At 39.9% G+C, this 23,268-nt stretch overlaps 1 protein-coding gene across 6 annotated transcripts in view; it reads left to right on the forward strand.

Moving 5' to 3' along the window:
* Positions 1–23,268, forward strand: part of LOC121459367 (G protein-coupled receptor kinase 4) — a 78,548-nt gene that overhangs the window by 42,687 nt on the left and 12,593 nt on the right. For all 6 annotated transcript variants that reach the window (XM_041669039.1, XM_041669038.1, XM_041669037.1 and 3 more), the window contains 2 exons: positions 17,075–17,112; positions 18,539–18,628. In XM_041669039.1, the coding sequence (XP_041524973.1) occupies positions 17,075–17,112; positions 18,539–18,628 (128 nt within the window). The remainder of the gene's footprint in view (positions 1–17,074; positions 17,113–18,538; positions 18,629–23,268) is intronic.

Genomic DNA, 23,268 nt, shown 5'->3' on the forward strand with positions numbered 1-23,268 from the left:
AAAAATGTTTTCCTGCCAGGTGTTGGTGGTACATGCCCTTAATCACAGCACTCTGGAGGCAGAGGCAGGCGGATCTTTGTGAATTCAAGGCCAGCTTGGTCTACAGAGTGAGTTCCAGGATAGCCGAGTCTGCACAGAAAAACCCTTTCTCAGGAGAAAAGGTTTTCTTTTCATCTTAGAATTCATTAAGAAAACCAGATTAAGCTTTGTAGTTAGAATTAGCTTAGTACAATCAGTATATTTAAAATTTGAAAACAGTTTATCTCTCTTAGATACTGGAGTTGTTATAAAATGAATCTCATATTGATCACTCTCCCTGGGGACTTTTATTTTCTCTTCCAGAGATTTACTTGCCAATCAGTCCATAAGAAGAGTTTCTTTCCTTTTAAAAAATGTTTTTGTGTATATGTTTGTGCATGTGTGCATGTTTGCAGAAGCACATTTGTTGAAGGCCAAGGACATCTGTGGGTCTCAGTTTTCACCTTTTCAGTTTGTTTGAAATAGGGGCTTGCTGTGATAGCTGGCCTCTGAGTTTCTGGGGATTCTCTTGTCTCGGCTTCTCATCTCACCAGGATTATAGATGCTACATCACCTGACTTTACATGGGTTCTGAGTACTCAAACTCAATCACTCATGCACAGCAAGTGTATTTATCCACTGAGCCATTTCTCCAACCTTCCTAATGAGAATTCCTAGTCTTGTGCCTTTTTTAAACTATAAAATTCCAGAGGGATCTATGTATCTCTTCCTCTCATCTTCATTCAGTTGGTCATCACTTTATTCTAGATTATCTCCATCAGTCTCTATTTTCCATAGTAAGCAGCTTAGTCCTTGTCTTTTTCTTGTCAGCAAACTGACAGAGACTTGAATAGATTTCCATACTGCCTATGTTGACCCAGTGCATTTTCCAGAAGATTCTGATAAGACATGTTTGAATGTAGATCTGACCCCATTTCATCTTCCTCTAGTATGGGACCCTTGTTCACCAGGTGTTCAGACCCTTAAGTACTTAGCGTCTTACTAACTTCTCCATCCTTGATTCCTGATGGCCCACATCAGTCTCCTCAACCCTTGTTATGTAAGTGTATTTGTGGTTTCCAGTACATCTAAGAAGTCTTTATAACTCTAGTCTTGGCAATAAGCCCTTCTGTGGATGCCTTCTTCACATCGATAAGATGCTTATTTTTCCCAAGTTATTCCAGTAATGTCCCTGTTGTAGTCACTGTTCTATTGCTGTGAATAGACATAATGCTCAAGGTAATTCTTATAAAGAAAAGCACCTAACTGGGGGCTTGCTTACAGTTTCAGAGGTTTAGTCCATTATCATCATAGTGGGGAGCATGGCGCTCTGTAGACTGGAGCTGGAACAGTAACTGAGAGCTACAGTCTGATCTAGAGACTAGATCTGACGTGGGCTTTTGAAACTGCATAGCCCACCCTCAGTGACATACTTCCTCCAACAAGGCCATAATTCCTAATCCTTCTTTCAAAAAGTTCCACTCTCTGGTGACTAAGCATTCAAATATATGAATCTATCTATAGGGGTAATTCTTGTTCAAACCACCATATCCTCTCCCTAGCAGTATGAGTGCTGTCCCTCCAGCATCCCTATAGTGCTCTGGGGGGCAACTCTCAGTGTAGAGTTGGTCACATCAGACTGAGTTTCTCAAGAGTCCCTGATCTTGTTCATGCTACAATGATTGACCTTCAGTTTTTTTCTATTGTCTCCCGCAGACCAGACACCACTGATATAGCCTTACCTTCAGTTACTGAGAAAGGGTGGGATTACTTCTCTGACCATGATTCTTTAGAGGCAAAGGTGCTACATCCTAATTGAGCTTAACTTTTTTGCTGTTATTTAGAGGTAGACTCAGGTCACACTGATTTGATTCTGGTTACTCCTAGAGTAAAAAGGGATTTCAGCTGAGATCTACCTGCTTGCCTTCAACCTCATGGTGAATTCTTGGGTTGTCTGGAGGAGTCTTCATTTTCTTAATCCAGTGGCTACTTGGATTTCAGGTAGCACCACAGAGAAGGTATGATTGGGGCTTTCCATGAGAACTGGTCTGTGTCTCCCTCCCTCTGTATCCACAGTGGTGCCCTGAGTGTTTTGTGAACAAATGACTTTGAGCTTCTAAAAGTGGCCCTCTCTTCTGTTTAAACACTGGCATACCTCAAGGAAAATGTGTTGGTTTATTTTTAATGTCTTTTTTCTGTTTTCATAGATTGCCACTTAGTAGTTCTTATAAGCCATGTGCCAGAGAGATGAGGTTTTGTTTTATTTGAGATAGAATCTTACTATGTAACCTTGATTGCCATGGAACTTGCTATGTAGACCAGGCTGGCTTCAAATTCATAGAGATCTTCCTGTCTCCACCTCTGCTAGGATTAAAGGTGTTCAGCACCACTAGACATGGACTTTATTAAAACCATGAACTAGAGAGACAATATGGGTTAAAATATTTGAATTTTCAGCATTCTGAAAATCAGCAAAAATGAACCGTGTGAGTAACATGGCAGGGCTTCAATTTATTCTTTGCAGCCAGAATTGAGAACCTAAGTGAGGTGGCATAGTGACAGGATGTTTTGTTTCAAGGAGGTATTGTGGCATACTTGAGTCTTGCCAAGGGGAGCCTTGTTCTTTCCATGCATTTGCCTGGGGTCAACTACTGAGAATCTGTTTAGCAGACCTGCTTTTAATAAGTCTGGGTAGTGGGAGGAAAAGGGTACCCTCACCAGGATGGAAGGACTTCTACTGAAACCCATGTGTTTGGAAGTAAACAGACAGAAGTAATTGAGGGCCTTCTAGGTCCTATGTTATGTCTGTTGATTTTTATCTTATTTATGTAGATGAAAGGTAAGGATATTAGGAGGACACATAGTGTCATAGAGCCTTTTCACTCACGTTTTACAGGAATATTCCATCTTTTTCTTTTTCCTCTTTCTAGAGCCCTCTTTTGCTTGTTCAGATAGAGTTTCCAAAACAAGAAGTCACCAAAGGTACCTGGTTCAGGATGGTTCAGGAGTGCTGTCAGGTAGTGAGGCTGTTGTAATACATAGGTACAAGCAACGAGCTACCCAAGCACACAAGTGAAAAACAGGATCCTGGCAATAAAAACTTGCTTATGTGATCTTTGAGCTGTCGTGGTTGGTTCAATACCTCAGATACCTCTGCCTCATAACATACTATTTATTTAAAATGTTTGACAAAAAACAAAAACAAGTGAACAAAGTCAATATATGTGTTGGGAGAGTTTTGATAGAAGAGAAATGTATTCTGTTTCCTTCCTTCCTTCTTTTTTTTTTTTTTTTTTTTTTTTTTTTTTGAGACAGGGTTTCTCTGTGCAACCCTGGTTGTCTTGTAACTTGCTCTGTAGACCAGGCTGGCCTTGCACTCACAGAGACAGAGATTTACTTTCCTTTGCCTCCCAAGTGTTGGGATTAAAGGCATGTGCTACCACCACCTAGCTGCAAAAACATTTCTTGATTTAAGAAGTAAACTTTCAGAAGGTCTCATTTATTAATTGTTGCTCTCAGTGTCTGTGCTACTGGTGTTATATTTAGGAAGTGGTCTCCTGTGCCCAGGCATTCAAGACTATCTCCTACTTTCTCTTCTATCAGGTTCAGTGTGGTTGGATTTATATTGAGGTCGTTAATTCATTTGGACTTGAGTTTTGTGAATGGTGATAGATATGGATCTATTTGCATTCTTCTACATGTTGACATCCAGTTATGTCAGTACCATTTATTGAAGATGTTTTCTTTTTTTCATTGTATAATTTTAACTTCTTTGTCAAAAAATCAGGTGTTCATAGGTGTGTGGATTAATATTAGGGTTCTCGATTTTATTCCATTGGTCCACCTATCGGTTTTTTGGTTTTTTGGTTTTTTTTTTTTTGCCAATACAAAGCAGTTTTCATTACTGTAATTCTGTAATAGAGCTTGTGATGCCTCCAGAAGTTCCTTTATTGTTTTGGCTATCCTGCGTTTTTGTTTTTCCATAAGAATTTGAGTATATTCTTTCAAGGTCTATCAAGAATTGTGCTGGGATTTTGATGGGGATTGCATTGAATCTGTAGATTGCTTTTGGTGGGGTTGCCATTTTTACTGTGTTGATCCTACCTATGCAAGAACATGGGAGATCTTTGCATTTTCTGATATCTTCTTCAATATCTTTCTTCAAAGGCTTAAAGTTCTTGTCATACAGGTCTTTCACTTCTTTGATTAGTGTTACCCCAAGATAATATATGTTATTTGTGGCTATTGTAAATGGTGATGTTTCTATGATTTCTTTCTCAGCCCCTTTATCATTTGTATATAGGAGGCCTCCTTTTTTACTTGATTTTTGTATCCTGCCACATTACTGAACGTGTTTATCAGCTCTGAAACTGAGAAGTTTCTATAAAGCAAAGGACACAGTCACTATGACAAAAACAGCAGCCTACAGAATGGGAAAAAAAATCTTCACTAACCCCACATCTGACAGAGGACTGATCTCCAAAATATATAAAGAAATCAAGAAATTAGACATCAAATTACTAAATAATCCAATCCAATAATCCAAACAGAGAATTCTCAACAGAAGAATTGCAAATGGCCAAAAGACACTTAAATTGCTCAACATCAGAGAAATTAGCCATCAGGAAAATGCAAATCAAAACGACTCTGTGATACTCTGTGATCGTACACCAATCAGAATGGCTAAGATAAAAGGCACCAATGATAGCTTATGCTGTAGAGGATGCAGAGTAAAGGGAACACTCCTCCATTGCTTATGGAGTGCAAACTTATACAGCTACTTTGGAAATCAGTGTGGCAGTTTCTCAGAAAATTGGGACTCAATCTACCTCAAGACCCAGCAATACCACTCTTGGGCATATACCCAATGGATGCACACTCATACCACAAGGAAATTTGCTCAACTGTGTTAATAGCAGCATTATTCATAATAGCCAGAACCTGGAAACGACATTGGTGACCCTCAACTGAAGAATGGATAAAGAAAATGTGGAGTACTACTCAGTAGTATAAAAAAAAACAAAACAGTGACATCTTGAAATTTGCATGCAAATGGATGGAACTAGGAAAAAAACATCCTGAGTGAGGTGACCCAGATTCAGATAGACAAACATGGTATGTACTCACTCATAAGTAGATATTAGACATAAAGCAAAGGCAAACCAGCCTATAGTCCAAGATTCCAGAGAAACTAGGTAACAAGGAGAACCCTAAGAGAGATATACATAGAACCTCTGGGAAGGGGAAACATACAAGATCTCCTGAAAACATTGAGAGTTTTGCGGCGGGAGGGAAGCTGGAAAGACATGGAGAGGGGGAAAAGGGAAGGAGGAGGAGAATATGAGGGAACAGGATGCTCAAGACAGGAGAAGGACAGAGAGGGAGAGAAAAGAAAGAGATAATTTTGATTGACGGAGCCATTAAAGGGCTAATGAGAAACATGGTACTAAGGAAATTACTAGGAATCCACAGGATGACCCCAGCTAACACTCTAAGCAGCAGTAGAGAGGATGCCTAAACTGGTCTTCCCCTTTAATCAATTTGATGATTACCTTAATTGTCATCATAGAACCTTCATCCAGCAACTGATGGAAGCAGATACAGAGATCTACAGCGAAGCACTTGACCAAGCTACCTGAGACCAGTCCAAGAGAGAGAGGTGCAATATATGAGCAAAGGGGTCAAGACCATGATGTTGCTATCCACAGCTGATCTGAGCTAGTGAGCTAGTGAGAGCTCATTGACTCTGGACTGATAGCAGGGGACCTGTATAGGACCAAACTAGGTCTGCTGATTGTAATGTGCAGTTGTGAGGCTTGGTCAGTCTGTGGAGCCACTGGCAATGGGACCCAGAATTTATCCCTAGTCCTTGTGTCTTGGAGCACATTTTCTTTGGAGGGATACCTTGCCCAGCCTAGATAACAGGGGGGAGTGCCTTGGTCTTGCCTCGAAGTGAATTGTCCGACTTTGTTGATTTCCCCATGGGAAGCCTTACCCTTTGTGAGGAGTGGATGGAAGTGGTGTGGGGTAAGGGAAAGGCTGGGGTGGTAGGAGGGGAGGAAGTAGGAATGGGGATAGCTGTGTAAAATGAGAAAATACTGTATTAAAAATTTTTAATAAAAAAGTCAACTTTCATTTAAAAATTGACACAAAAAATTACAAAGCAAATAAGTATGGTTATCTAACTCAGTTCTTCACTCTCACACTCTTACCAGCGTTCCAGCTGCCTACTGTTATGCAGTGTGTTACTACAGGTATGCTTCTGAAAGGTTGAAGGATATATCTTGTCCCTGGACTCTTCCTATTTAGTTCTCTGCTTTCTGCCTACTCCTCTGTCATAATACTCTACTCACCATGATGTTCTTTCTCGTCAAAGTCCTGAAAGCAATGAAGCCAGTGTCTTTGAGCCAAAAGAAATCTTTCCTTTTCCTTTTTTTAAACTGTTTCTCTCAGTATCTGTTACAGTGACAAAAAGTCTAGCATTGGCTATTCTTTTCTTTCTTTCTTTCTTTTTCTTTTTTTTTTTTTTTTTGGTTGTGTGGTTGGTGGTACTGGGATTTATACTGAAGGATATGTGCATGCTATAACCTCAAATTTTTACTGGCAATTCTTAAATAGTTGACACATTTTAAAATTGGGCTATATGTTGTGTTATTATTTAGTTGAATTTGTCTTTAAATATTCTGGAATCAAGTTCTTTACCCTACCTTTATTGTTCACATTCTTTTCCTTTTCTTTCTTCCCTCCCTTATCTCCATTGTGTGTGTGTACATGTGTGTGTTTGTGTGTATGTGTATGTATGTGCACACAGCATGCTTGTCCTTATGTGTGTAGGTGTGTGGGGATGTATGTGGAAGCCAGAGTATAATCTCAGGTATTGTTTCTCAACTATTTCCTTCTTCTGTTTGAGACAGGGTTTCCAAGTAGACTAGGCTGACGGCCACCAAGCTTTAGTTAGGGATCTGTCTGGCTGTCTCCCATCTTGATATTGTGGGGATTATAAACATCCACATACTGTTTTCTTTTTTTTTAAGATTTGTTTGTTTATTTTATGTGCATTGGTGTTTTGACTACGTGTTTGTACTGGAGTTACAGACAGTTGTAAGCTGCCATATAGGTACTGGGAATTGAACCCAGGTCCTCTGGAAGAACAGCCAGTGCTCTTATTTGCTGAGCCATCTCTCCAGCTCCACATCCTGATTTCTACTTGAGTTCTGGTGATCAAATTCAGGATCTCTTGATTGTAAGACAAGCATTTTACAAACTTAGCCATTTCCCAATTCCCTTTGGTTTGGCTTTCTACTTCCTTAATGGTGTCTTTTGGAGTGCAAAAATTATGAACCAGTTGATTTTATGAATTTTTTTAATTTGTCATATTTGGTAACATAGCTAAACTCCATTTTCTCATGAGAGTTTAATTTTTTAATTCTTGCTAACTAATTCTTTAGGATAGCGTGGAATGCAGTAAGAATTTTCAAATATATACCTTAACACCATGTTTTGAAAGCTCTCTCAGTTCCTACTGAATAGTCATGGAACTTTTGTTTAGAACCAATAGATGGAAAGAGGGTTTATCTCAAATTTCAAGTTTCTTCATTCTGACTTATTTTGTCTGTTTGTCTGACTTGAGGCCAAATTCACACTGAATTAATTATATTTCTTTCTTTCTTTTTTTTTTTTAAAAAAAAAAACCACTATGATTCACTTCTGTAAGACAGAGATGGCTGGCCACATGGACTTAGACCACATCTGTTAATGTTGGTGACCAAGGAGTAATTGCTCAACCAGATTTCCAGACCAAATTTGACCTCAGAGAGATGAGCCAATGATACCTATGCCCTTTGTTTTTTTTATTTCCAGGTATTTCTGTAATCAGAAGGCAGTCTGCTGTGAATATCAAAACCATGCTGCTGATGAACAAACTATAACAACAAACATTCACCTGCAGAACACGTAGCATTTTAGAGCAGTTGGGATGTCTTAGTTTCTTTCTCCATTATTGTGATAAAATGCTCTGGCAAAAGCAATGTGAGGGAGAAAAGGTTTATTTTACCTCACAGTTCTGGAATGTTACAATCCTTCTTAGCTGGGAAGTTGAAATTTGATAGAGTTAGTCTCTGTAGTTGGTTTTTTTTTTCGGGGGGGGGGGGGATACCAACCAGCTCCCAAATCATGACACAGATACTTACTATTAGTTATGAATGTCCAGCCTTATACTTGTCCCTGTTGCTATTATAACATAGCCTGTTTCTCTGCATCTACATTTTGCCTTGGAGCTTTTTACCTTTCTTTCATTCTGTATATCCTACTCTGTGTCTGGCTGCCTGGTGATAGGCTCCTGGGCGTCTCCCTCTCTTTCTCAAGCCTATATTCCTCTTCCTACTTATTCTCCCTACCTGCCAGCCTCATCTGTCCCTCCTGTGCTGAGCTATTTCAGTCACCTTTTTACTAGCAATCAAGTGCCTTAGTCAGGCAAAACAACACATTTTTACATCATTAAACAGATGCAGCATAAATAAATATACACATCTTTACATAGTTAAAATAATAGTCCACAACAAGTCAGAAGAAAAGAGGAATGATTACGTGCTTGCTGCTTGTGTTTTCTCTACTTTATAAAGGCCAGAGGGTCGTGCTCACCACAGTGGGCAGGTCTTCCCGTTTCAATGAATGAAATCTAGATAAATTCTGGCAGATATAGTCAGAGGATTACTTCCAAGGCTTTCTTGATATTGTTAAGTTGACAATGAACGCTAACTATCACAGCATACGTTGTCATTTTATCTTCCCAATAGGATGGCATTCATTCACAGAGAGTAATGAGGGAGGAATGTGTGTCCAAGAGACTCTGGCCCTTTCTCTAACAGAAGAAAACCAAAGTCTTGACTGGTAGTTTCAATGGAGTGTTATATTTTACTTGTCCTTTATTAAGTATGATATAGACCATGAGATTTGGAATGCTGTAGTTTTAAACAATCCAGAGAAAATGCTATTATAAAGTTACTAAGGAAATATATGTTTAGCTGTTCATTGGATCTCTGTCTTGTGAATGAGTTGTGGATTGAAAAATCAAGTCTGGTCTAAACTGTGAGACCCTGCCTCCAAAAGAGCAAAGGAAAAGGGTGGTGGTAATAGTTTGTGTGGAGGAGAAAAGCAAGGGTAGAGTACAGTTGGACTTACAAGTTTTCCAGTGGTGACTTGATCAAATAGGTCTTTAGGCAGTATAGATGACTGTGGTTCTATGTATCCCTGAACTTCATGTTAGAACGTACTCTGGGAGATAAGGCAAGAGATATGCCCCCCACTCCCCCACCCCCACCAGCTCATATTCTGCTGATGGAGCAAGGCAGTGACATTGAATAAAGACATATTAGAATTTATAGTAAGTAGTTTAAAAAATAGATTGGATTTTTTTTATTCTTTCTGAAACTTGCAAGGCTAAGGAAAGAGTAACACTTTTTAAAAATGTTTATAAGAACTGCTATGATTAGCCAGCAGTGGTGGCACACACCTTTAATTCCATCACTCAGGAAGCAGAGACAAGTGGATATCTGTGATTTCGAGGCTAGCCTAGTCTACAAGAGCTAGTTCCAGTACAGCCAGGCCTGTTACACAGAAAAAATCCTGTCTTGAAAAAAAAAAGAAAGAACTGCTATGAACCATATTCCTCTAAGTCAGACTTTCTACTGCTTACTAAATAGTTTTTTGTATAATATGATTTGAACATCTCTAATCCTAATATCTGAAATTTTTTAAAAATATTTATTTATTATGTATACAATATTCTGTCTATGTGTATGTCTGCAGGCCAGAAGAGGGCACCAGACCCCATTACAGATGGTTGTGAGCCACCATGTGGTTGCTGGGAATTGAACTCAGGACCTTTGGAAGAGCAGACAATGATCTTAACCTCTGAGCCATCTCTCCAGCCCTAATATCTGAAATTTGAAAGGATCTTAAATCCAACACACACACACACACACACACACACACACACACACACTTCCCCAATTGTTCATGAATATAAGCTTGTGAGTGTGTGTGTGTGTGTGTGTGTGTGTGTGTGTGTATGGGTACACAACTGACATTGGTTGTCTTTCTTTTTTTTTTTTTTTTTTTTTTTGCTTTTTCGAGACAGGGTTTCTCTGTGGTTTTGGAGCCTGTCCTGGAACTAGCTCTTGTAGACCAGGCTGGTCTCGAACTCACAGAAATCCGCCTGCCTCTGCCTCCCGAGTGCTGGGATTAAAGGCATGCGCCACCACCGCCCGGCTTGGTTGTCTTTCTTAATCACTCTTTATTTATTGCAGCAGGGTCTTGGTGAATTCAGAACCCATCAGTTCCAGGTAGTCTAGTTAACATCTTGCGCAAGGTACAGGCATCCTGTCTCTGCCTCTTGAGTTCTGGGATTACAGGCTGCTGTCATGTCTTTACTTTTTTGGGGGAGGGGTAGTTTCTTATAAATATTTAGAAGGTTTCTATGTGTAACCTTGGCTCTTCCAGAACTAGCTGTACGAACTCCTATGAACACCTGATTTTTGACAAAGAAGTTAAAATTATACAATGGAAAAAAGAAAGCATATTTAACAAATGGTGCTGGCATAACTGGATATCAACATGTAGAAGAATTAAAATAGATCCATATCTATCACCATGCACAAAACTCAAGTCCAAATGGATCAAAGACCTCAACATAAAGCCAGCCACAACGAACCTCACAGAAGAGAAAGTGGGAAGTACACTTGGACACATTGGCACATGAGACCACTTCCTAACTATAACTCCAGCAGCACAGACACTGAGAGAAACAATTAATAAATGGGACCTCCTGAAACTGAAAAGCTTCTCTAAAGCAAAAGACATGGTCAACAAGACAAAACGGCAGCCTACAGAATGGGAAAAAAATCTTTACCAACCCCACATTAGACAGAGGGATGATCTCCAAAATATACAAAGAACTCAAGAAATTGGTCATCAAAAGAACGAATAATCCAATAAAAAAAAATGGAGTACAAACCTAAACAGAGAACTCTCAACAGAGGAATCTAAAATGGCTGAAAGACACTTAAGGAAATGTTCAACATCCTTAGTCATCAAAGAAATGCAAATCAAAACAACGCTGAGATTCCATTTTACACCTGTAAGAATGGCCAAGATCAAAATCACTGATGACAACTTAGAAAACTCCTGCATTGCTGGTGGGAGTGCAAATTGGTACAACCCCTTTGAATATCAGTATGGTGATTTCTCAGAACAACCTTTCTTAAGACCTAACAATACCACTTTTCGGTATATACCCAAAGGATGCTCAATCGTACCACAAGGACATGTACTCAACTATGTTTATAACAGCATTGTTTGTCATAGCCAGAACGTGGAAACACTGTAAATCCCCTCAATCAAAGAATGAATAGGGAAAATGTGGTATATTTACACAATGGAGTACTACACAGCAGAAAAAAATGATATCTTTAAATTTGCAGGCAAATGGATGGAGCTAAAAAAAAAAACCATCATAACCCAGACTCAGAAAGACAAATATCATATGTACTCACTCATAAGTGGCTTTAGACATAAAGCAAAGCAAACTAGCCTACAATTTACAATCCCAGAGTATTGTAAAAGACTGCTTGTTTGCTCTCGGCTGCTCAGCCCCAAAATAACCACACAGAAACTGTATTAATTAAATCACTGCCTGGCCTATTAGCTCCAGCTTCTTATTGGTTAGCTCTTACATCTTCTTTTAGCCCATTTCATTATTTTATATTTTATCATGAGGGTTGTGGTCTACTGGCAAAGTTTCAGCTGACAGCTCACGTCTTTCTCCTCTGGTGACTACATGGCATCTTGTGACTCTGCCTTCTTTCTCCCAGCATTCAGTTTAGTTTTCCCCACCTAGCTCTACTCTGCCCTATCACAGGCCAATGCTGATTTTTTATTCATTAACCAATAAAAGCAACTCATACAGAAGGACTTCCCATATCACCAGAGAACCAAGACAACAAAGAAGACCCTAAGAGAGACATACATGGATCTACTCTATATGGGAAGTAGAAAAAGACAAGATCTAAGTAAATTGGGACCATGGGGACCATGGGAGAAGGTTAAAGGGGAAGGGAGAGGCAGGGAGGGGAGCAGAGAAAAATGTAGAGCTCAATAAAATCAATTTTCAAAGAAGGTTAAAAAAAATTCTTAGCCGGGCGGTGGTGGCGCACGCCTTTAATCCCAGCACTTGGGAGGCAGAGGCAGGCGGATCTCTGTGAGTTCGAAACCAGCCTGGTCTACAAGAGCTAGTTCCAGGACAGGCTCCAAAACCACAGAGAAACCCTGTCTCGAAAAACCAAAAAAAAAAAAAAAAAAAATTCTTCATGGCAATGGGCCTTTGCCTTTACTTTCCTCTCTTACCCCAACCTTTGAATGTTGGTTTCTAGAAGTCTGGTTATATGGACAGTAAAGTAATTTTCCAGTGGTGAGCATAAGCAAAGCAAAGATCTTTTGACATCTGCAGAAGAGGAAGCAAATGAACTGGAAAGAGGATCGTGTCTAAAAGTATTTAAGAAGAAAGTTGTTAAAATCATTGGGTGCAACACCTGTGTGTGGCTCACATTTGGATGTTTGGGCAGACATATTATTTTGCTGAGTTGTAAGTGTCATGTGAGTTGTTTCTTCTTTGGATGGGGCTACCTATGCAGTGCTGCTTGGGCTACTAGGGCCAAACTCCCTGTGATCTGAGCCTGCTTTCTGAGATGTAGAGTTCTCTTCCGTAGTGTCACTATTCCCTATGGCAGATAGCAGCCAAGGTTTGTTAAGGTTAATTTGGGTCCTGCTTGGAGATAACAGTAGCCTTGCTCTATGCTTAACTATTATTTATCTCAGAACAGCATCTATTCCCTTGATGTCTTGAGATTGTAGTACAGATCCTTTTAATCTTGGTCTAAACCTTCCTAGGTTACACTAAAGTCCAGTTAATCCAGAGTGCTTGTACAGCCCCATGTTCTTCCCTTAGTGTCATTCTCCAGTATGCCCAGCATGTTGTTCACAACATGGGTGCAGCAGATCAGCCTTCCCTTTTGGTAGCCCTTATCTGCCCATGTTTAGTGTCATTCCCCAGGAAAGGCTGATGACATACACCTGAGGCATCAATGAAAAATAGAAAACCTTACACAAGGCCATGCTGGGGTGACAAATAGGGTAACAAGTGTGGACTAATAAGAGGTGTGACAGGTGATAGACAGGTGATCCTTGCTAGTCCAAAGCATTCTCTCTGAAGACTATCTTCAGTTATGTTATTTCATGATTAGTCAAGACTCAGTAGCAGGTTGGAAAACTGAGTTCAGATAGAAAAGTACTCTTTAACAGGAATAGGAATATGGAAGGAGAAAAGTGAGCTGGAGTGGTATATGATGAATGTTAATACTCCACAGAATGTTAACTCTCAATTTCAATTACATGTATATTGTATGCAAGCCAGTAGGGATCCCACAGTTTTAGATGTGAAAAATGAATACAAGGTTATTTGTCTTTAACTCATGGATATGCCAAATAGTCTATCTTCCTGTTTTAGGATTATGATTAGATCATCACCATTCAACCTAAAAAAATCCAGGAGAGTGCATCCAATAAACCTGTTCAGAGGTCTGGAATGGTCTAATTACTAACAAGGGCACATCATATCTCCTTTGTAGGGTAAAAGGGCCAGCCAAAGAAACCAACCAATCCCTGAGCATGAAATCTAGCACTCTGACCATGAACCCAGAACCAGTGAAAGAAGTAACCTGCATCTGAAACTGGAGCCAGTGAAAGAAACACTTTAGCCCTGAACCCAGAGCCGCAGAAACATATTTTGGCCCTGGAGCCAAAACAAACAAACAAACAAACAACAACAACAAAAACTTAAAAAGACCACTGAAAGAAACATAGTTTAACCTTGAAAACAGAGCCAACTCTGCCCTTGACCAACTAAACCAACCAGTCCCTGAGCCCAAAACTCTACAGTTGCTGGCTGTCCTTCACCACCTGGCAGGGGCAATTACTTTCCTAGACTCGTCCTTCTTAAAAGAATTTTGGGTGAAGATCTTTTTCTCTGGCACAGAAAAGAAGAACCTTTTGCTGAGACTTTCCCTTATGGGGGCTGAACAGAAAAAAAAAAAAACAAAACCAAAGAACCTTTGCTGAGATGTCCCCTTATGAGGGCTTAGCATAAAAAAAAAAAAAAAAATCCTTGCTTAGACATTCCCTTAGGGGAGCTGAGCCGAAAAAATATAACAACTTTTATCTGGAGCCAGAGGAGATGGCTACATTTTTTGCAGGGACTTCCCCTTTAGCAGAGTGAAACAGAAGTAGTAATTTCTTGGGCCAGAGCTGAGCACAGCAGAAATGGAAGCAGATAGCTCAGCTGGGACCTTCCCTTAAGGGAACAGAGCAGACCTCAGCTGTAAGGAGTCTTTTAGGAAAGGAGCAGGATTGCTACATCCTGCCTGGAGACCATCCCCCCACACACACACACCCTAACTCCAGGAGAGAATACCTTTCTCTCCAGAGCTGTCCCTTTGCTCCTGATGTTGTGTTCAGTGTCCTCTTTGCTATAATATATTGTCCCCAATCTCAGGGGTGGTTTGAAAAGAGCTATTAACTTTCATCAGAAGCCTGGAAAAATAAAGCTTATGATGGAAAGTTTGAAAAACACCATTTGGTGGTCCAGTGTCCTGGTGTTTACTTAGCTACAGACATTCAATATCATAGCTTGTCTCCTAGTATGTGTCCACTTAATTTTGCAATACTTAAGTATATTATTGCCTTGTCTGTACTTACCCTGGAGAATCTTTGTGAAAATGGCTAGAGACAGAGTATATACAGTTCACAGTCATGACATACAATGGGTATTCAGTGACAGATGGCTAATGTTATTACTTTGGGTTGGGTATTCCTTATTTAGACCACGGACCGCAGTATGTCAGAGTTTCAAGCATTTAGATTTCAGATTTTTGATGAGTGTTCAGAATGTAAATATTGTTCTAGTTTATTTTCTGTCACTGTGATAAAATACTCTGGCCAGTAATCTTGGGAAGGAAAGAATTTGGTGTACACTTTGAAGTCACAGTCTATCACAGCTGTCAGGGCAGGACTGAAGCAGAGACTATAGAGAAAGGTTTTGTAGTAGTATTTTCTCATCAGGACTGCCATCTTGAAAACAATGACATGGAGACTTCTTAATAATTATGAGAGCTTGACTTTAGCTTAGTCTTTTTCCCAACTAGCTTTTATAACTTAACCTATTGTTTAAATTTACGTTTTGCCACGTGGCTCAGTTACCTTTCCTCTGTACCATATGTCTCACTTAGCCCAAGTCTCACTGGTGTCTCCATCTTTCTACTTCCCGGAGTTCTCTATCTCTGCCCAGAAGTCATGTATTCTCTCCTGCCTAGCTATTGGCTGTTCAGCTCTTTATTATGTCAATCACAGCAATACATCTTCGTACAGTGTACAAATATTCCACAACAATGTTTCTTGGTTTTTTTTAAAAGATTAATGGTAGTTTTATTTCATTTTTTATAATAGGAGATTTCACATCATTCATCCCTGTCTTATTCATTACCCCCTTCCCATCCTTGTGACCTCTTCCCCTGAGGGAAAAAAAAGGCCAATTTGTTTTATCTGTATGATCACTGGGGTGTGGTCAAATTATCAGTTGCCTGCCTCTTAGTCCTTCTCCTCCCACTCCCACACCCTAAAGGAAGCCATCTCTTGTGAATAGTGACACTTAAGCATCCTTTCACAGTTTTGAAGAGTTCCTGTTTAGCCCATTACTATTTTGGTCTGTGGAGGGGCATTGGGGTGGAAGTAGGGATTGTCATAGAAGATGTTTATTGGCTGACAGTAGTGTCTTCAGTTGATCATATAGCTGGGCTAGTTAGAAGGCTAGCTTCTAACACTTTAGTGAAGCTGTAGATCACAAAGGAGCAGGCAGAAATGTACGTCTGAGTCAACAGGATTCAGGGTAGGCCTGAGATTTTCATCATAGCCAGAGCCATAGTGATGGCAGGTCACATTTGAGCAGAGAAATTTGAGTGGGGTGCTCTGAGACATGTGAGATGGGAGGTGACTGGAAAGGATAAAAAAAATCAATGAGATTGTGAAAATTCCATGCTACCTCTAGGTTACTTTTTAATAATATTTAGTAGGGTTGTCTTTTTATTATTATTATTATTACCAGATGGATAGTGGGGAAAAACAAAAATGCTCACTGTTCTTGTACCTAGAGAATAAATTCATATGTGCTCACTGGCTAACAGCCTTGTTGGGAGCCCTTGCCAGGCCACATGGTTTCCCTACCTGCTCCCTTCCCTGGCCCTTCTGTCCTGACAGCAGTGACATCCATTATGAGCCTCCTGAGAAGATTGCAGGGACCAGCTGCATACTGCTGGCAGGTGCTCACTTTGGATCTCTGGGATTTTCCTGTGTTGGTCCTCTGTCTCATCTTGCTGCTATGGCATTATTTCTAGGGTATTGTCTTACACTGCTGGCTTCAGATTATCCTCTTCCTGTGTGCTAATGATGTGTCCACAAATTGACAGGAGTACTTAGGGAAGATGGTCTGTCCTCAACTGTGGAGTCATAAGTATAAAGCCATTGAAAGTATTTTTCATGAAATGTAATGCATTTTAAAATAATTAACATTAAGACAGAATGAGTAATATTCATTAAGGACAAATTGATTTCCTTACTCCGGGCCTCCATACAGAATCACTAGAATGTCTTCAACTTGGCAGGACTATCCAAAGTTCATTTTATATTTAATATAGGTATTATGCTTGCTAAGATGAATTCTTCTGGTTTTTATAGGCATATATCACTATGCTTAGCAAATTTGTAGAATTCTTGAGCTACCTGTAGTTGTGTCTGAAGTCTGTAGCAGCTTGGATTGCTTATCGAGTGGTTTTACTTTCTGCTCTTCTAGCTTCCTCTTTTTGCCATCGAGATATTTATGGCTGTTTCTTCTCATTGCTCAGGAACTACAGTGCTGACTTCTAAATAACAGTTTTTGTTTCTTTCTTTATAGAGACCTAAAGCCAGAGAATATCCTCCTTGATGATCATGGTAAGTAAAGAGATTCTTACATACTTAAGGGTAGGCCTGTCAGAGAGACACATGGACATAACCAGTTAATGCAGACTGGAAACAATAACTAAAAGAAACTCTTTGGGATGTTTAAAAATCAGCAATAACAACACAAACCAAACAGTTGCATTGCCATCACCTGTATTTAAGTACAAGCAGAGATGTCAGCTGTTAATGATGAATGTATTGAAGTAGGTGTAAATAAACCCAAAGTGAGCATTTGCCCTCCTGTTTTATTTTCTGTTGATCCATATTTATTTTTCTTTATTCCTTAGCTCTCTAAACTTGGCATGCTTCCCTCAGTGCTGTTCCCTTGTCATATATCACATGTCCCAGCTCAGGACTGTGGGATTGCTGTTATGGGGACCCTGTGGTGGTAGATGTGGACTGGCCCTAGCAGTCAGCTCCTTGTCAGCAGCATGGGTGCTTCTGGTCTTGATATCTCTGGATCTGAGAATGAACCCTATTGCTAGGATGCTAGCTGTGTTTACACGAACTAGGTTATCAATATTGAGAAGGAGCTTCTGTCTATTGATTTATGGTGGCTAAAAGGAGAAGATGACCAGAGCTAGAGCCAGAGTGATTGCTACAGAGAATAGTTCAATGTGACTGAGTCCCGAGGGCAAATATGGGGCATTATTAGTACATAGCTTTATTCTACTTCTGCTACTGCCTTCTGCTTGTCACCTAACTTATGTACCGTGAAGAGGAAAGGTACCAGGTTGTGTCTGCAGCATCTGACTCTAAGCTTGTGATGTGCTGCACTGCCGTCTAGAATTGGCATTTGAAGTTGCTTTGAAAGAGAGGCAGGGAGAGGACATGTTATATTGTAGGACATGGAGTAGTTTACTAGATGTGCTAATAAGGTGAGTCTAAATCCAATGGCAGGTATCCTTAAAAGAATGTGTTTTGTAATTTGTTACTTTCATAGGAATTTAACAAACATTAATGCCCTCCTATACATAAAATATTTGCATAGTCGAGGGCTCTAAGTAAAGGGTCTTAATTTCATTACTTCCACTGGTAGTTATAAGGAAACAATAAATATGGTACCTCTGTTTTTATCTAGTGCTTATCTACTGTTAAAGGGCGCCTTCATGAAAGTATAAATCTAATTTCTTGCTGTTAGTGAAACTCAGTATGCTATCTGAAATCTTACTACATGTGTAAAGTTAAATGTAACTTTTAGATATTGCTATTTTTTATACATATTTGGTGTGTGTGTTTTGTAGCACTGGGGATGGAATCTAGAGCCTTAAATGTGCTAGGCAAGTGTTTTACTGTTGAGCTATATTTTTAGCTCTCATCAATGCTTTTTAGATGGACTTTGCCTCCCAGTTATTATTGTTACTAAAATGCTATTACTTCTTCCCATGATCTGTACATTGTGTTTGAACACACACAGGACACATCCGAATTTCAGATCTTGGTCTAGCTCTGGAAGTTCCAGAAGGGGAGATGGTTCGAGGAAGAGTTGGTACTGTTGGCTACATGTGTAAGTGAAAGATGACTTTGGTGGACCTTATCCTTCCTGCCAGGTGGTCCAGTGCTTTAGAATCCAGAGGAAAAAAATAGCTTTTCGTTTACTCAAATAGTATAAACCTCATTAAGTCGTAAAATGAATGCCATATTGAAACACCATTAATTTTAAAAAATATTTGTATCATATTTATTATTGTGTATATATGTGTGTGTACATATGTGCATGACAGAGAACACATATGGAAACCAGAGGACAACTCAAGTAAGTCAGGTAAGTCAGGTTTTAAGGCAAGCACTTTACCTGTTGAGCCATCTTGCCATCCCCTGAAATAGCATTTAATAAAGCTAATTATCACTGTGATACTTTATATACAAACACAACAGTTCACATTCTTCAAGACTGAAAACAATGATTAGGTATAAACTTAGTTTTAAAAGAACAAGTCTTCTGGGGGGACAGACATGGCGATATATAGGATTAAAGGTGTACACCACCATGCTTGGCTAATAGACCTCCTGCAGTTCTTTTATTGTTCAGGATTGTTTTAGCTATCCTGGGGTTTTGTATTTCCATATGAAATTGAGAATTGTGCTTTCAAGGTCTGTGAAGAATTGTATTGGAATTTTGATGGGAATTGCACTGAACCTATAGATTGCTTTTGATAGGATGACCGTTTTTACTATGATAATCCTATCGATGCGTGAACATGGGCGATCTTTCCATCTTCTGTTATCTCTTTCAATTTTTTCTTCAAAGACTTGAAGTTTTTGTTGTTTTATTGTCTTTCATTTGCTTGGTTAGAGTTATCCAAGATATTTTATATTATTTGAAGCTATTGTGAAAGGTGTCATTTCCCTGATTTCTCTCTCAGTCTGTCATTTTTATATAGGAGGGTTACTTGTTTGTGTGAGTGTGTTGGATCCCCTTCAACTAGAATTACAGACAGTTGTGAGCTGCCATGTGGATGCTGGGAATTGAACCCGGATCTTCTGGGAAAGCTGTGAGTGCTCTTAACCGCTGAGCCATCTCTCCAGCCCCTGTCTGAGAAACTTTTATTTTGTTTTTATATATTTATTTATTATGTATACAATATTCTGTCTGTGTGTACGCCTGTAGGCCAGAAGAGGGCACCAGACCTCATTACAGATGGTTGTGAGCCATAATGTGGTTGCTGGGAATTGAACTCAGGACTTTTGGAAGAGCAGACAATGCTCTTAACCTCTGAGCCATCTCTCCAGCCCCCTGAGAAACTTTTAATGACTGCTTTTTTTTCACTGTGTGGTTATAGATCTGTTTAAATGGCTTATCTGATCTTGATATAACTTTGGTAAGTGGTATATATGGAGAAAATTATCCATTTCTTTTAGATTTTTCCAATTTTGTATTGGACAGGTTTTTAAAGTATGTTCTTATGATTCTCTGGATCTCCTTTATGTCTGTTGTTATGTCCTCCTTTTCCTTTCTGATTTTCTTAATTTGGATATTCTCTCTCTCTCACTTTTTAGTTAATTTGGGTAAGGGTTTGTCAGTCTTACTGATTTTTTTCAAAGAACTCTTTGTTTCATTGACTCTTTGTATTGTTTCTTTTGTATCTATTTTATTGATTTCAGTGCTTGGTTATTACTTCTTTCCATCTACTCCTTGTGGGTGTGATTTCTTCTTTTTGCTCTAGAACACTGGTTCTAAATTTCCTAATGTTGTGACCCTTTAATACAGTTCCTCATGTTGTAGTGTGACCCCCAACAAAAATTATATTGTTGCTCCTTCTACTGTTATGAATCGTAGTATAAGGCCTCAATGTTGAAAAATCACTGTTCGAGAGTTTTCAGGTGTGCTATTAAGTTGCTAGTATGAGATTACACCATTTTTTTTTAAAACTTAGGGCCATGAACTTTTCTTACAACTACTTTTATTGTGTCCCATATATTTGGATATGATGTATATTCATTTTCATTCAATTCTAGAAAATCTTTAATTTTTTTTATTGAGAAAAAAAAAGTTTCTGCCTCCTCCCAGCCTCCCATTTCCCTCCCCCTCCTCCCTCTCTTCTTCCCCTCCCCTCACTCCTCTCCCCCTCCCTCTCCAGTCCAAAGAGCAGTCAGGGTTCCCTGCCCTGTGGAAAGTCCAAGGTCCTCCCCCCTCCGTCCATGTCTAGGAAGGTGAACATCAAAACTGGCTAGGCTCCCACAAAGCCAGAACATGAAGTAGGATCAAAACCCCGTGCCATTGTCCTTGGCTTCTCATCAGCCCTCATTGTTCGCCATGTTCAGAGAGTCCGGTTTTATCCCATGCTTTTTCAGTCACAGTCCAGCTGGCCTTGATGAGCTCCCAATAGATCAGCCCCACTGTCTCAGTGAGTGGGTGCACCCCCTTGTAGGCGTAAGTCATAAACAATGCCACACCAGTTTGGAATTATGATTAATAGGGTGGTATTTATTTAAAAGGGGAAAAAACTTACAGATCACCAGCGGAGCAGGAAGTGAAGAGAGAGAGGAGAGGGAAGTGGCCGCTTTTTTAAAGGGAGAGAGACCACGCCCCAATGGGCTGGTATCTCAGCGGCGATTGGCTGGAGGAGTGGGAGGACCTCCCGTAACAACCCCTGGTGGACCTGACTCATGTTCCTTGCTCGTGTTCTCCCTCCTTCTGCTCCTCATCGGGACCTTGGGGGCTCAGTCTGGTGCTCCAGTGTGGGTCTCTGTCTCTATCTCCATCTATTACCAGATGAAGGTTCTATGGTGATATGCACGATATTCGTCAGTATTGCTATAGGATAGGGTCATTTCAGGTTCCCTATCCTCAGCTGCCCAAGGAACTAACTGGGGACATCGCCTTGGGCACCTGGGAGCCACTCTAGGTTCAAATTTCTTGCCAACCCTAAGGTGGCTCCCTTAATTAAGAATTGTGCTTCCGTGCTCCCCTATCCAACCTTCCTTTATCCCAATCATCCCGTTTCCCCAAGTTTCCCCCATCCTCCCCTTCTCACTTTTCTCTCCCCTTACCCCCATCCCACCCCACCCCCGAGATCCCAATTTTTTGCCCGGCAATTTTGTCTACTTCCCATAGCCAGGAGGATAACTGTATGTTTTTCTTTGGGTTCACCTTCTTATTTAGCTTCTTTAGGATCACAAATTATAGACTCCGTGACCTTTATTTATGACTAGAAACCAATTGTGAGTGAGTACATCCCATGTTCATATTTTTGGATCTGGGTTACCTCACTCAGGATAGTGTTTTCTGTTTCCATCCATTTGCATGCAAAATTCGAGAAGTCATTGTTTTTTACCGCAGCGTAGTACTCTAATGTGTATATATTCCACACTTTCTTCATCCATTCTTCCATTGAAGGACATCTAGGTTGTTTCCAGGTTCTGGCTATTACAAATAATGCTGCTATGAACATAGTTGAACAAATGCTTTTGTCATATGATAGGGCATCTCTTGGGTATATTCCCAAGAGTGGTATTGCTGGGTCCAGGGGTAGGTTGATCCCGAATTTCCTGAGAAACCAAAACACTGATTTCCAAAGTGGTTGCACAAGTTTGCATTCCCACCAGCAATGGATGAGGGTACCCCTTCCTCCACAACCTCTCCAGCAAAAGCTATCATTGGTGTTTTTTATTTTAGCCATTCTGACAGGTGTAAGATGATATCTCAAAGTTGTTTTGATTTGCATTTCCCTGATCGCTAAGGAGGTTGAGCATGACCTTAAGTGTCTTTTGGCCATTTGAACTTCTTCTGTTGAGAATTCTCTGTTCAGTTTAGTGCCCTATTTTTTAATTGGGTTGATTAGCCTTTTACGGTCTAGTTTCTTGAGTTCTCTATATATTTTGGAGATCAGACCTTTGTCTGTTGCGGGGTTGGTGAAGATCTTCTTCCAGTCAGTAGGTTGCCTTTTTGTCTTAGTGACAGTGTCCTTTGCTTTACAGAAGCTTCTCAGTTTCAGTAGGTCCCATTTATTCAATGTTGCCCTTAATGTCTGCTGGGGTTATATATAGGAAGCGATCTCCTGTGCCCATCTGTTGTAGGGTACTTCCCACTTTCTCTTCTATCAGGTTCAGTGTGTTCAGATTGATATTGAGGTCTTTGATCCATTTGTACTTGAGTTTTGTGCATGGTGATAGATATGGGTCTATTTTCATTCTTCTACAGGTTGACATCAAATTGTGTCAGCACCATTTGTTGAAGATGCTTTCTTTCTTCCATTGTATACTTTTAGCTCCTTTATCGAAAATGAGGTGTTCATGGGCTTGTGGGTTAAAATCCGGGTCTTCTATACGATTCCATTGGTCAACTTCTCTGTTTTTGTGCCAGTACCACACTGTTTTCATTACTGTAGCTCTGTAATAGAGTTTGAAGTCAGGGGTGGTAGGAATATCTTTTTTCTGAAGCAATGTCTATCTTTAATGTTGAGGTGTATTTCTTGGATGCGGGAAATGAATGGGTCCTGTTTTGCATCCATTCTGTTAGTCTTTGTTTTTTTATTAGGGGGAATTGAGACAGAGATATTGAAAGATTTCAATGACCAAGGAATGTTGAATTCTGTTTTGTTGTTTATGGTGGTGATCTTTTTTGTTTGTTTGTTTGTTTTGTTTTGTTTTGTTTTTCGAGACAGGGTTTCTCTGTGGTTTTGGAGCCTGTCCTGGAACTAATTC

The sequence above is a fragment of the Microtus oregoni genome, unplaced genomic scaffold (assembly GCF_018167655.1).
Source record: "Microtus oregoni isolate MIOR12 unplaced genomic scaffold, Mior012 000019F_ref0000042, whole genome shotgun sequence".
NCBI classification, from domain to species: Eukaryota; Metazoa; Chordata; class Mammalia; order Rodentia; family Cricetidae; genus Microtus; species Microtus oregoni.